The 13,233-nt window shown below is 36.7% G+C and overlaps 1 protein-coding gene and 1 long non-coding RNA gene across 2 annotated transcripts; one reads left to right on the forward strand and one right to left on the reverse strand.

Annotated features, from left to right (window-relative positions):
- Positions 1-1,928: 1,928 nt before the first annotated feature.
- Positions 1,929-2,828, reverse strand: LOC116177675. The gene is made up of 3 exons (XR_004146729.1): positions 2,562-2,828; positions 2,070-2,325; positions 1,929-2,019 (listed from the first exon to the last, which is right to left on the reverse strand). It is a non-coding gene; the product is annotated as an uncharacterized LOC116177675 (long non-coding RNA).
- Positions 2,829-3,053: 225 nt separating this feature from the next.
- On the forward strand, positions 3,054-5,072 carry LOC116177659. The gene is made up of 2 exons (XM_031496689.1): positions 3,054-3,444; positions 4,373-5,072. Exons 1-2 carry the CDS (start codon positions 3,085-3,087, stop codon positions 4,979-4,981), a joined length of 969 nt encoding a protein of 322 aa, XP_031352549.1. The 5' UTR covers positions 3,054-3,084; the 3' UTR covers positions 4,982-5,072.
- The last annotated feature ends 8,161 nt before the right edge of the window (positions 5,073-13,233 follow it).

The raw sequence follows: 13,233 nt of genomic DNA on the forward strand, positions 1-13,233 counted from the left end.
TGCCCACCTAGGTATGGGTATTTATGTATAAATTTCTTAGCAATAAATCCTGCTAAATATTGAGTACCATCATCTTCCACCCAAGATTTTCTTAATGGGGCATCAGAAGCAGTACTCTCCGAACTGAAGCTTTCATTGAGTTCGGTTTCTTCAGTACTAGATGGTTCTGTTACCACCAAATTTTTAAGTTGGGCCTGCTTGACAGCAGCAGCCATCAAGTACTCTCCATCCATTTCCTTTGGTATTTCAACATTGGAATGCGTTTGGACCATTCCTGGATTTTTCCCTAATAAAATCATCCGTACCCGGTAAATTGCATTTAATGGCGAAGGGTGGTCATGTAAACCACCTTTTGTTCTTAACTGAAAAGTAATAAAATTAGAAAATTATTTATCATAATTCGTATACAAACCTGGGAAAAAAAGTTCTCTAGGCAGTCCTGGTTTAAGCGGTGAGTAAGTAAATATGAAATACCATGCCTCTCTTTCAAATCAGTAAATAGGCACTGTAGTGACTTTGAAGTTATTAGGATACCCTTTTGAAACACCTGGAGGGCGTTTTTTCCAACACACCTCATTCCTTCAATAGTTTCTTCCATTTCATTAAGGCATTTATGTTGCATTTCCAATTCTAAACCATACGGCTTTTTTGTTGGAAGAGAAGCAGTTGAGGTATATGAATTTAATACATCAAACCAGTTATTCACAAGTTCGGTAAAATTTCCTACATTTTGGGCTAATATTGTATCGTTCCCAGGCCTATAACGCTTCAAGGCGGTTGCGGTGGTATGTGAAAGCAACTGACAGGCACGTCTTACATTCTGTCGCTGCGCTTTTTCACATTTAACATGCTGAGTTGTCAGCCTGTGGCACGAACTGATTTCGGAAACTCTCGACTCAATAAGGGCGACAAAGGGACATTTATTTATGCTAACACCATCACTGGTGACAAAACCAGTATCAATCAACCAGTTGCGCAACAATTTCATTAGATGGGGGGCGTCGGCAAAAAAATAAACTGAATTACCAGTAACAGGATGTGCTATCGACGTGTTACTTGTTGTAATGTTTAGTTCCTTCCACAATCCTTGATTGCCGCCTCCACAATCTGATACACAAGCAATAACCTCATACTTGATAGTGTGAAGATGGGTGATGATATTGTGTAAAAGTTGCTTCGTCATTTTTTGGTCAAATCCAATATATACTGGTTGCTTCCAGTTGTCGAAGAGACCTCTAGCCATGACAACCTGCATATATGAAAATGGCCCAATTACCTCCTCCTCTTTTTGATCATATTCGTATTGTGAGGATATTTTTACTTCATCGTATGAGAGGACAGTAATTCTCTTCAAGGGTGTTTTTATTTGGCCAGCGGTGTCCATAATCCTCAGTACATCATCTAATATCCCATTTTTTAGATTTATATTTGCGGCCCATTGCTGTAGTGTTGAAATGGCAGGCAATGGGTAATGAAGAGTTTGTCTTAAATAGATGTATGCCCTTTTACTAAAATATCTTAACGTGAAAGCCATCGATAGTTCTTCTTGTGTCCAACGTGCCTTTGACTTTTTCTTTAAGGCGATGTCCACTTGATTTGAAGTAAGAACATCCTTAAAACATTCCTTCACCCTCTTTTCAAATTTTAAACCACCTAATTCCTTTAGTTGCATTTCCATTGCAGCAATTTTTTGTTTCAACTTTTGCTCACTTTCTTGAAACAATTTTAATTTTCCTGTCAATGCCTTATTTTCTTCCTCAAGTTTGACTACCTGGCTTTTAAGGATGTTTATCTCATTATCACGACTGTCCAATACCGTCCCTGAGATATTAATGCTGGGTGATTGTTCAATTGGTTCAACTATCGGTGAAACTTCAATCGCAGCAGTAACTTCTAAGCTTGGTTCTTGAATCAACGCTTGTACTATTTCCTTTCCTTCTCGTCTTGCAGCTCTTTCTTTTCTAGAGGACTCAGTGATAGTTTCTTTACGAGAAAATGGTAGATACAATGATGGTATGGCTGCAAAAATTATGAGGGATAGCAAGACATCGGATATTTACAACATTTACCATCTATTTTTAGTTTTTTGGCAGGAATTCCCATTATATTAGCCATCACTTCATCCTCGTAATCACTGGGCTGAAAATGCTTACTACAAATCTTTTCTTTCTTCGTATCAAACTTATCTCTTTGGTAGCATTTTTGTACCCATTGTTTTTGTACTACCAGGTTTTTGGGGAAACTGAAAAATTTTAGGCTTTCACCTGTGACCTTACGCCTGTTACTTTTGCAGGTTGCCACACTGCACATCATACCTCCCGACATCTAAAAAAATATTAACGTTAGTTACATTGATATGTAAGAATGTCGAATCTTGATTCGTTCCAACAACGGGCAAGAAAAACTCTTTTCCCGTGAAAGCTATAATATGATTCGACAGACATCGAATATAAAGTTTAAAAGAAGTACAGGTTACATGTATGTATATTTTCCAGCACAGGAGAAGACTTTTTTGCACGTGCCTTGATTAATAAGTATATTAACTGGTATGTAGAACTTACCTTTACCTGATCTCACAATGAAAACAAGTTTTAAATATCACAAAAGCCAATTTAAAATGGTTTCAAATTTAAATCTTGCTGCCTGAAATACAGTTCAATGGCTGTCACTTGCACACTGTGACGTCATTCGTACTTCGGCCCCCTCTCTTCGTTATGGTTGCTAGTAGTTACCATGCAACCTATTAACTTTACTAACCTTGCCCAACGAAGTACCTACTTGTACTAATTAGTAACTGCCAACTTAAAGGCGAATTTACACGGGGACAGTAACTAAAGCAAGTGACTAAAGCAAGTTACTTAATTTAGCGACTGGCTGCGTGTAAACGTCCGATTTAGTACTTGAGACAGTAGGAAATTTAGTGGAAATTTTAGTCCAGTAGATAGAAGAGTATTCTATTTACTAAAGCCAGTAGGTACTCCCACCACATCATTTCTTTACTAAATCATGCACTTAGCACATGTAAACAGCTTTTCTTTAGTAACAAGTCATTGTTGAAATTGAAATTACGTATATATTTACAAAATGTCCACTTTGGCACGTTGGAACGAAGATACTACATTAAAATTCGTGCAGGAGTACAGGGTTAGAGAATGCTTGTGGAATACAAAGGCGGTAATATATAAAAATAGAAATGCTCGCGAAGCAGCATTCCGAGAACTTGAAGAGGTAATGGGAATAGAGGGTTTCGGTGTTAGCGAAATCAAAAACAAAATAAAGGCTTTGCGATCTACATATTCCCAAGAATTAAAAAAAATCAAAGATTCTAAGAAATCGGGAACTAGTGCAGACAGCGTGTATACACCTCACGTAAAGTGGTTCCAAGAAATGCACGCATTTCTACATTGTCTGGATAATAAAAGACCTACGCAAGATAATTTAGCGGTAAGTACATTTCGATACATAATTACAGTATTTTATAAGTGTTAACATATGTTCGTCAATACATATCTATTAATATTCAATATATCATCCGTTCTTGCCACGGAACAGCACCTTCTCCCACAAAATAATCACACAGCATGTCTCTTATCTGTCGTGCATATCTAGAAGAATGATTGCTTGTGCCTCCGGAGGTGGATCGAGGGATATTGGTAATATCATTTCTCCACGACCCTTGTGTAATGCAACCATTGTCGATATATCCTCCTCGTCTATAGATCCCCTGGGCATATAATTGCTTGCAGACGTTATTCTTAACCAGTTATGGAGCGCACAACAAGTTCTAATGATTTTGTCTACAGTTGATGGTAAACATGACATGGGTTTTTCAAACACTCGAAATCTGCTCACAAGGATACCAAATGCATTTTCAACTATACGCCGCGCTCTAGACAGACGATAGTTAAAAATTTTTTGACCTTTGGTAAGCGATATCCGTGAATACGGTTTCATGAGATATTTTTTTAAAGGGAAAGCATCGTCTCCCACTATAAACCCATCGGCTGGCAATAAATCATTTTCCAAAGCGTCGCATAATAATGAATTGAGAAAAACCCCTCCATCTGATTGTCTTCCATTACATCCAATATTGATGTAGGTGAAACAATAATTGTAATCCACAACGGCCATCATAATAATGCTGTTAGTTCCCTTGTAATTAAAATAGTCGCTACCACAGTTAGCTGGTGCCCGTATATTGAAATGTTTCCCATCGATTGCCCCATAGCATCGTGGAAAATTCCATCGTTGACGAAAACCATTTTCAATTATTTGCCATTGTGTGTGGTTTTCTGGTACCTAGAAAAAAAATTATCCAACAATATTCTACGTAATCTCTTATTAATTTTATTAATTGCGTTATGGTTTTAAGATTGCAACTTCAACGCCAAATGAGACCTCGGACGCTAGTGATCAGGATTCTCCTTCCGGAAATGCTCAAGATGGGGAAGCAAAAATAATGGCAAGTGGATGCCAGAGTCACCCACAAAGCATCGCTGCTTTTGAACTTCCAAAAAGTAAAAAAAGGAAATCTAATATAGAACAAGTTTCTTCAGCAATTCATGATCTGAAAAAAATTGCAAAAGATGTGAATAAAGAACCTCTGGTGGAAAACGAATTTCTGGTTTTTGGTAAATGTGTAGCAGCACAGTTAATGAAATTAAGCACAGCTAGTGCTTTATTGGCCCAAGAAAAAATTCAATCAGTTCTAACACATTTTAGAATCCAAGAACTTGAAAAAATGTCTGGCACACCTTTGCGTCCTGTTCAATCACTTCATAGTTCTTTGTCTACAACGCCGATAGCATCACCATCGCCTTCATATTCAGACACGCATGAATTCCAACCATCAACATCATTTTCTTCACATCAATTTGGAGAACCAGGCAAAGATCATAATACAATGATCTTTGAACCAGGTATTAATAGTTACAGTGATATTGTGGCACAGGCGATATCAGCTATTCAGTATAATCCCTAACTTTTTGTACCTTCATACACATATCATATTGTACATCGTATTGTATCATACATACTTGTAACAATAAAAATATAAAATAATACTTACCTTAATGTATTCCTTCAGTGCGACATATATTGCGTCACATACTTTGGGAATAAATTTTGAAATGGCTGGTCGGGAAACTCGAAACTGCCTTTGTAAAGTTCTAAAACTATTTCCGGTTGCTAAATACGTCAATGTGATTTCTAGCTTTATCTTTGCCGGAATTGCATCTCTCATAATTGTATCACATGTTGTGATAAAAGGACTAATCTTGGCTAACAATATGTCAAATGCTTCCTTAGACATTCTCATGCAATTTCGGTATTCTCCTAAATCTTCCTCAGATAATTCTTTCAGCAGCATAGAAGAAAATCCATAGGTGCTTCGACGAGCTATCCATTTCCTAACCCACATACGCCTTTTTTTGTTTTGTTCGCGTCTTATTAGATCAATAATTTCGTCACATAGTACTATAATGCACTGGTTTACTGCGACACGAAGACCTACACTTTCAGTTGCTGCCATTTTAAATTAGTTACTAAATGAAATGTGACCTAAACTAGTGTAGACAAATACTAAATGCGTATGTGCTAAAAATTAGTAACTTGCTTTAGTCACTTGCTTTAGTTACTGTCCCCGTGTAAATTCGCCTTAAGAGATGAGTTACCAAAGTTACCAGAGTAAAAACGACTATAATCACTGTCTTTGTACAACTGTTTTCGGTCGAAAACAGTTGTACAAAATCATCATTGTGACACCGAAATAGAAAAAAATTATTTACATTTGCCTAAAATTATTTACATTCACTGATTTTTCACATTTTAATTTTGGCACAAACGGCGTGCCATACAAAGGCAGTTTCCACACATGATACAAATAATTCTTTGTATCATGGTTTCCACATCGAATTTTTTTATGCACGACTAAATGGGGAGCGGGGCGTGGGCGGTGGGAATGGCTGATGTGCAGAAGTGCAGTTGACGACGGCGCATCATTAGTTCATGCGTGCCTTGTACTTTTCTCAGTTTCTCACTTCATTTTCATTCATTTCACGTGTCGCCAGTCGCCATGATGTAGCAGATTTAGTTTTAGTTTCGGTCGCCGTTAAATTCCTGATTCTGCTTATGAAGAGGAAGAGATTGTGTCAATTGTGCTTTAAAACTGATTTTTTAAGGTAAGTGTAAGACTTTAATAATAGGTAGAAAGTAAATTCGAGTTACAGAATGGGGTTGGCGTACATTCAGTATGTTAATATTCGCATTTATGCGGAGTAATGCTCTAAAAGTAGATAACTGCGCAGTTTACCGGTATGGAATTTTTTCACTTTGTGATCGGTAATAGGTACGTGGATACGTTCACTTTCAACTAACATTGAATAAAAACACTATTCAATGGCAACATATTCCAATTCCAATGACCTCTTTTATATCGAAATTGCTTTCCGTAAAAAAACCAGCACCGCAAGACTAGTGTTTCGTTTATCGCGTTTGCGTCACATTTCAATATTTATCTTATGTGGAGTTATTTTAAGATACAAGTGGCAAAGGAAGTTTGTTTTGATTGGAATTAAAAAGCTACAAAATTTCGATGACGAAGTGCAGTGTCGTATCCCCAATAGTATATAAACTTTATAGGAGAGTAAAAAAACTACCCAATTAATTTTAATTAATTACATTTGATTTTATCGTTTTTAACAACCTAATTGTAATTCGGAATACCTAGTACTTTATGGCCACTTGTGTTTCTTTATTTATATGGTTTAGTTTAGGATCATTATTTATCTAAACAATAAAATAAGCCTACGAAATTCTACTTTCTAATTTATCATGTTAACACGTGTGAATATGTGGGACCCCTTTTTATTATAAAAATAGTCGACCCGACAGACGTACGTTGTCTTAGCTACGAGTATGAATATTCAATTCGAACTGGATTAATAATACTAAAAATTTATTTCAAAAACATAGTGCTTATTGTAATCCTGTTTGATACAAAACATTGTTAGTTTTGTTTTCTGGCGCGTAAATAAAATTGAATGTTTTCCGACACGGGAACAGGCGACATACAATTTATTGGCCGTGTGTAAAACATGGATTTTCCAAACTGATCTCACAAACACTGCAACTGCCCTTAGAAATTATCGACATTGCGAAGTGCAATCGCACTGGAAATTGTAAACGTTTAACTTTAAAATAATAATAATAATAATAATAATTTATTTCATGCTATTGTACATAAAGTACTTACATATTGTCATTCATTATAGGTACGATAGTCTAAAACGTCTAAATACAGAAGTGTATACGTTACAAACATCACGAAAAAAATAACACTCCATTGACAAACAAAACTAATGCTGGACAAATATTTGATTAAAATCACATTTAATAAAATCTTCAGGACTGAAACAACATTGACGAATTAAAAAGCGTTTCATTTTATTTCTAAAAATGTGCGGTTCTAAGTCTCTAAGCCTTGTTGGTATGCAATCAAGAAACATTTGGGACTGTATTATAGGACCCTGTTGCGATCTAGTGAGCCTACCGAACTTTACACGGACATTGTGTCGTAGTCTGGTGTTATGATCATGCGTTTGGCAATTCAGAGTAAAGGTGTGAAAGTTCTTATTTGCAAAGCACAGGCACTCAAGAATGTATGCGCTCGGAAAAGTCAAAATGTTCAATTTTTTGAACGCTTCACGACAGTTTGCACGGTAATCCAACCCGGCGATTATCCTGACCGCTCTTCTCTGCATTCTGAATACATCACTATGCGATGCGGAATTTCCCCACACTATGATGGCGTAAGTCATGACACTATGGATTAAAGCGTAGTAGGCATTGATTAATACTTTTTGTGAGACGTTGGCTGCTAAGGTTCGGAGAAGGTAGGTTGCTTTACTCATTCGATTTACTAACGTCTTGCAGTGTTCACTAAATTTTAGTTGAATGGCTTGTCGTTTGGAATCATACGGATGAGTGGAATCAAAACTTCTTCGCCTTTGTACTTCCTAATCGAAATTATGGCTTCGATGATGTTCATTAATTTCTTCACCGCATGCTTGGCGCCATTACGTTGCTGGTTTATTTTCCCCAACACACAGGGCGTTCATTTGAAAACTTCACACCACGGATTTATCGAAAACCACTGATTAAAGGAAGAACGCCGAGTCACTTCAAAAAATTTGTCAAGGGAGAAAACTTTTTAACCAGAAACTACTTCACCCTCTGCCCCCCAGGGCCATTCTCTTAAAAGTTTTTAATTACAAGTGGTATCGAGTAATAGCTTGTTTGAAAGGTTTTTTGAAGTCCTTTATTTTGACGTTTGATTTTTTAAAATCGGTCGACACTTCAAAAGATTTGTCAAGGGGGAAACTTTTTAACCAAAAACTACTTCACCCTCTGCCCCCCAGGGCCATTCTCTTAAAAGTTTTTAATTACAAGTGGTATCGAGTAATAGCTTGTTTGAAAGGTTTTTTGAAGTCCTTTATTTTGACGTTTGATTTTTTAAAATCGGTCGACACTTCAAAAGATTTGTCAAGGGGGAAACTTTTTAACCAAAAACTACTTCACCCTCTGCCCCCCAGGGCCATTCTCTTAAAAGTTTTTAATTACAAGTGGTATCGAGTAACGGCTTGTTTGAAAGGTTTTTTGAAGTCCTTTATTTTGACGTTTGATTTTTTAAAATCTGTCGATTCGTTTTCATCCAGTCAATGACACATTACTTTCATTTTTTAGCGCATTTTTTAAGAATTAAAAATAATGTGCTATTGTTTGCGTTTTGTCCGTCCGGACCCACTTCTGCCGTTTCGAACTACTTTAGGGGAATGGTCCTAGAGTCCTGGAATTTGTTGCAGTAGGTAGCCTATACCTTGAAGGTGTCCCAGACGGCCATCAAATTTCGTTGTTTAAAAGCCCCCCCCCCCCCACGAATTATTTTCTGAGATGCTGTTTTTGAAAGTAAAACGTGCATAACTTTTACATACGACAACCAATTGGTCTCAGATGCATGCCTTTAGTGGTGCCAAGTTAAACTTTAGTGAATGGGGGGGGGCTAAAAATTAATTTGATCCCTCATTGTATTCTAATTAAAGGTCTCAACGAAAGGAACCGTTTTCTACCAACTACTGCCCTTCTTTCTGTTCTCTTATCAAAGTACGGGGCGGAGGAGGAGGGGGGGGACTAGTTGGTGGTACTCTAATGAAAGGTCTCAACGAAAGGAATTAATTTCTACCAACCATAGCCCTCCTCCTCTACCTCTTATCGGGTGTATTCCCTTATACCTCAAGAACGGATTGTCGGAAGAGGGTATTCTCAAAGGGCGATTGAGACATCCGCAAGAGATATATCCATAATGAATGAATCAATATGATTTTCGTTTTGGACGAGGCAGTAAAAAATTGCCTTTTTTTTGCATGGCCACCTCGTTATTATGCAAATTACATATAACTTATTTAGGATTAGAATATAAAAACCAGCAAAACCAAGATATTTCATATAGGTATAGGACATTATTATCAAAAGGCTTTTGGATGAGCTAAAAGATATACATGCGTTCCATTTAAAAAAAAGTGAGATTTTTTAATCTGAAGTTTTGTAACTTGGGACCTACAAAACACCCTATAAGCTAATGTTTCATAGATAGTAGATAGTTTTTTGGGTATTAACCATATAATAAAAAAGTCGTACAATGACACGTAGAATTAAAATAAAATACGGGGGGTTCCATTAAAAAAAATGTACCATTTTGGTGCCCTACTTTGTGAGCGCACCCTGTATAAATACAAATATTTTTAAAATGTGGAGAATATTCAACCACATAATACAGAAGCACTGTATCGAAATATCTTATCTTGAAAGCATTAAGTTACTCCGTGCAATCGTTGACTCACCATCTGGTAAAATAGGAATTTTTTTGCATGCATATGTTATGATAATGTCTTCGACAGTGATAACACTTTATTCCTTCGTTGTTCGGCTTCATGTTTGTACACATATGAAACACAATCGCGCGATAATACTTAATAACATTGTTTTTAAATAAATGTTCAGTTGCTTCATTATTTTCATGTTCTGAAACATTCTTAACAGATTCGTTCTGTGCTTTCGCTGTAGAAGGATTTTCATTAGCTTCAAGATGTTGATCACGTGCGTGTTTACGTGTGTAACTGATAAAATGAGGTTAATCTTACCTTTCACAGTAATGTCTTGTGTAGAATGGCAAGGTCGTGTTTCACTGGGGATTTCGCAAACGGTCTTTCATCGCCATGGAATAGTTACTCCTTACAAAATTCCAAACGTGTAGTGTAGGATCTTTGTTTTTCTTTGAACTGCGGGAGTTGATATTTTGGATTTGTATTCTTATTTGCATTTATGGTTTCTCTAGCCTCTTCTTTTCCTCTTCCGTTCATTTTTTCTTGTTCTTTTTTTTTGTTTTTTAACCAATTTATCTTTATGCATCCGTTTCCACCCAGACGATGTCACTACAAAAGGCACTCCCTCAACAATTTTTTCACCTTTTCTTGCTGGTGGTAGTGGGAAATTTAAATAATTCAACAAATTTTCTTTTTCTGGACTGGTATCCGGCATATCCTGAAAAAAAATTTCTACGTTGATTTAATTTTGAAAAAAAATTCACTACTACAATAAGAACGTCTTGTGGGACCTGCTCAGAAATATCTTCTATAATTCAAACATGTTGATCAATGAGTAATGTGGAATTTTCGTTTGATTGTGATTGTACCTTTTGACAATCGTGCGTATTAGTGTCATCTGTTTGATATTGGTTGTCAATAAAAGCATTATCTGTAGGGGTCCCAATGGGCTTCGATTTGAGAGTTGGTACTTCATTGTAGTAAATAGAATTTTCGTACAGGCTGTTATCCATATTTAGGAAAAAGTACAGTTTCGACATGAAAATTTCAACGAATCGATACAAACTTTCTCCTGCTCAAATGTGGCAAGATTACGATGGAATCGTCCAAATTTAGTCCTGTGATTTTTTTCTGTGTGGGCACAGGTGCGTTGATCTCGTCAATCGAATGGTTAATTTACACAATTTACAAAAAACAAACTTCCCTAAGTTTCATTACAATCGCTGACTATGAGGTTCAAACTCGGGTTCAAAAGTGGTTGATCTGGCTTGAAATTCCCCAGTAAGTATCATGAATATGGAAAATCCTGGGTAGTCTGTGGGAATTTCCGGAAAGTCTGGAGATTCCCAGGAATTCTCAAGAAGTCTCTGGGAATTCCCAGGAAGTCTGGGAGACACACATTTTTCACAATATCTGGTTTTTCGGTTTCTTTTGCTGTCACAATAGTGACATCTTCCTCTATCAGGCAGTGGGGTTGTATCGGTGTCGTCTTGGTTTTCTTGTATGTCACAAATTTCTATAATGCGAAGCTTCATGGGCTGAGGGATCTGCTGCAATGTTGTAATAAAGGTTGCCCTTTATTAAAACATAATGCAATACAACCATTTATTGAAAAGTAATTACATCGCACACGTTATCCATCTACCGAACATTTAATAATATTCCCGTTACCCAACCTTCGGTTGCACTGAGAGAAAGAATTACTTGTAAGTACCCGTTTACGGTTACATTTATCCTAAGGTAACTTCGTATTCTGCCGAACTCACACGCGATTCTGAGTAATGTTTCTTAAGGACAAACAATTTCTTAGCGTTATATATCCGAATTATTAATGAAACTAAACAATTTCTTTTTTGTATGAAACTCTGCAATAGATAACAATTAATGCACCTTATTTATGGGCAAACGTTGAACTTGTAGTTGGTACGCATTTGAGATATAAAGAAATGTTTAGTACCTAAGTGAAAGCTTACTTGTTCTATATGTAACTCTACAATGGGTTAATAATAAATATACTTCGATTACAACTAAATGTAGAATTTTTAGTTGTAAGATGTTTGAAGTATTTGGAACTCTTTGATACCTTGTGTTAAGTGTAACTTATATTTAACACTACAAACATGATCTACCTCATTTATGATATATTGTTTTACATGAAATGTTGAGTCCGAGGGGGTAACCACTTACGGAAAATTTGTGACACGATTGCGAAAATAAGGGATTTCGATAGATTGCGGAAAGTTTCATGCGATTGCGGCGATTGCGGAGAGATTGCGGCGATTTCAAGAGCTTTGTAGCGATTTCTTGAGATTTCTATACCACATTTTTGCGATTTCTGAACATGTATACATGTCAAAAATAATGTTTTGATTTATGTAAGATTAAAAATTAAACAAAAACATTATCGTTAATAGCAACACAGTTTTGAAGAGATTATTTTCTTTTTTATTTGAAAAGAACAAGTTAACAATACATCACGCTTACAATTTACAGAAAGTCTTTTAATAGTTTTTGAGAGATTTTAAATTCCTTCTCAATCTGTATTTTTTGGTGCCGTTGTAAAATAAAAGGTTCATTGCCCAATAATGATATGGGGCCATAAAAATAGTACTTTGTGTACCAAGGCGGGAAAGTGGTTGTTTTCCGGGGCGAAGGAAGACATGGCCAGGCGAGGCGCAGCCGAGGCTGGCCACTTCCTGAGGCCCGGAAAACAACTTTCGTGCCGTGGTGCACACAATATTTTTTATCCTATACACATTTAAAATTAATCCCTTAACAACGTCCGACCGCAAGCGCTTGAATTTGGATTTGCTTTAACGCGTCAACGTGCACGCGTTTGTTTTGTTTATTTACACGTTTCCTGCTGACTACGCGAAAAAAAATTTACGAAACGGTGCAATCTAAGTGGGCCCACGAGTATATTTTTTACTCGTATATTTACCCCTTTCCCTTATAATACAGGTCAACGCAAATTCAAATTCTAGCGCGCTTGCGATTGCACAGTGCAGAGTCACCGAAGGGAGTCACGGTGCAACAGAGCAGATGTGCAAGTGGAGAATACTGATCATGTGCGAACTGAGTTGACATTTCCGGCATTTCACTGGCGCGTGATTATTTCCTTAGAAAATAACGGGATTTAAGGGGTTGTAATTAATACCAGGCGCATTTGAAATTATTACTGGTCTTGTGTATTAACAAATGTGTTTTAAAATTGAATGTGTGTTTTCAGAGACAAAATCACACCGGTTACATTTTAAATCCTTCGCAGTATCCATGTCTTGTCAAATGTTACATGCTTTTAACACTGGATTTATGCTTGGCGACGAAAGCGCAATGGGCACACTTTAAATCCTTG

This window comes from Photinus pyralis, unplaced genomic scaffold (genome assembly GCF_008802855.1).
Source record: "Photinus pyralis isolate 1611_PpyrPB1 unplaced genomic scaffold, Ppyr1.3 Ppyr1.4_LG1, whole genome shotgun sequence".
In the NCBI taxonomy this organism is placed as follows: domain Eukaryota; kingdom Metazoa; phylum Arthropoda; class Insecta; order Coleoptera; family Lampyridae; genus Photinus; species Photinus pyralis.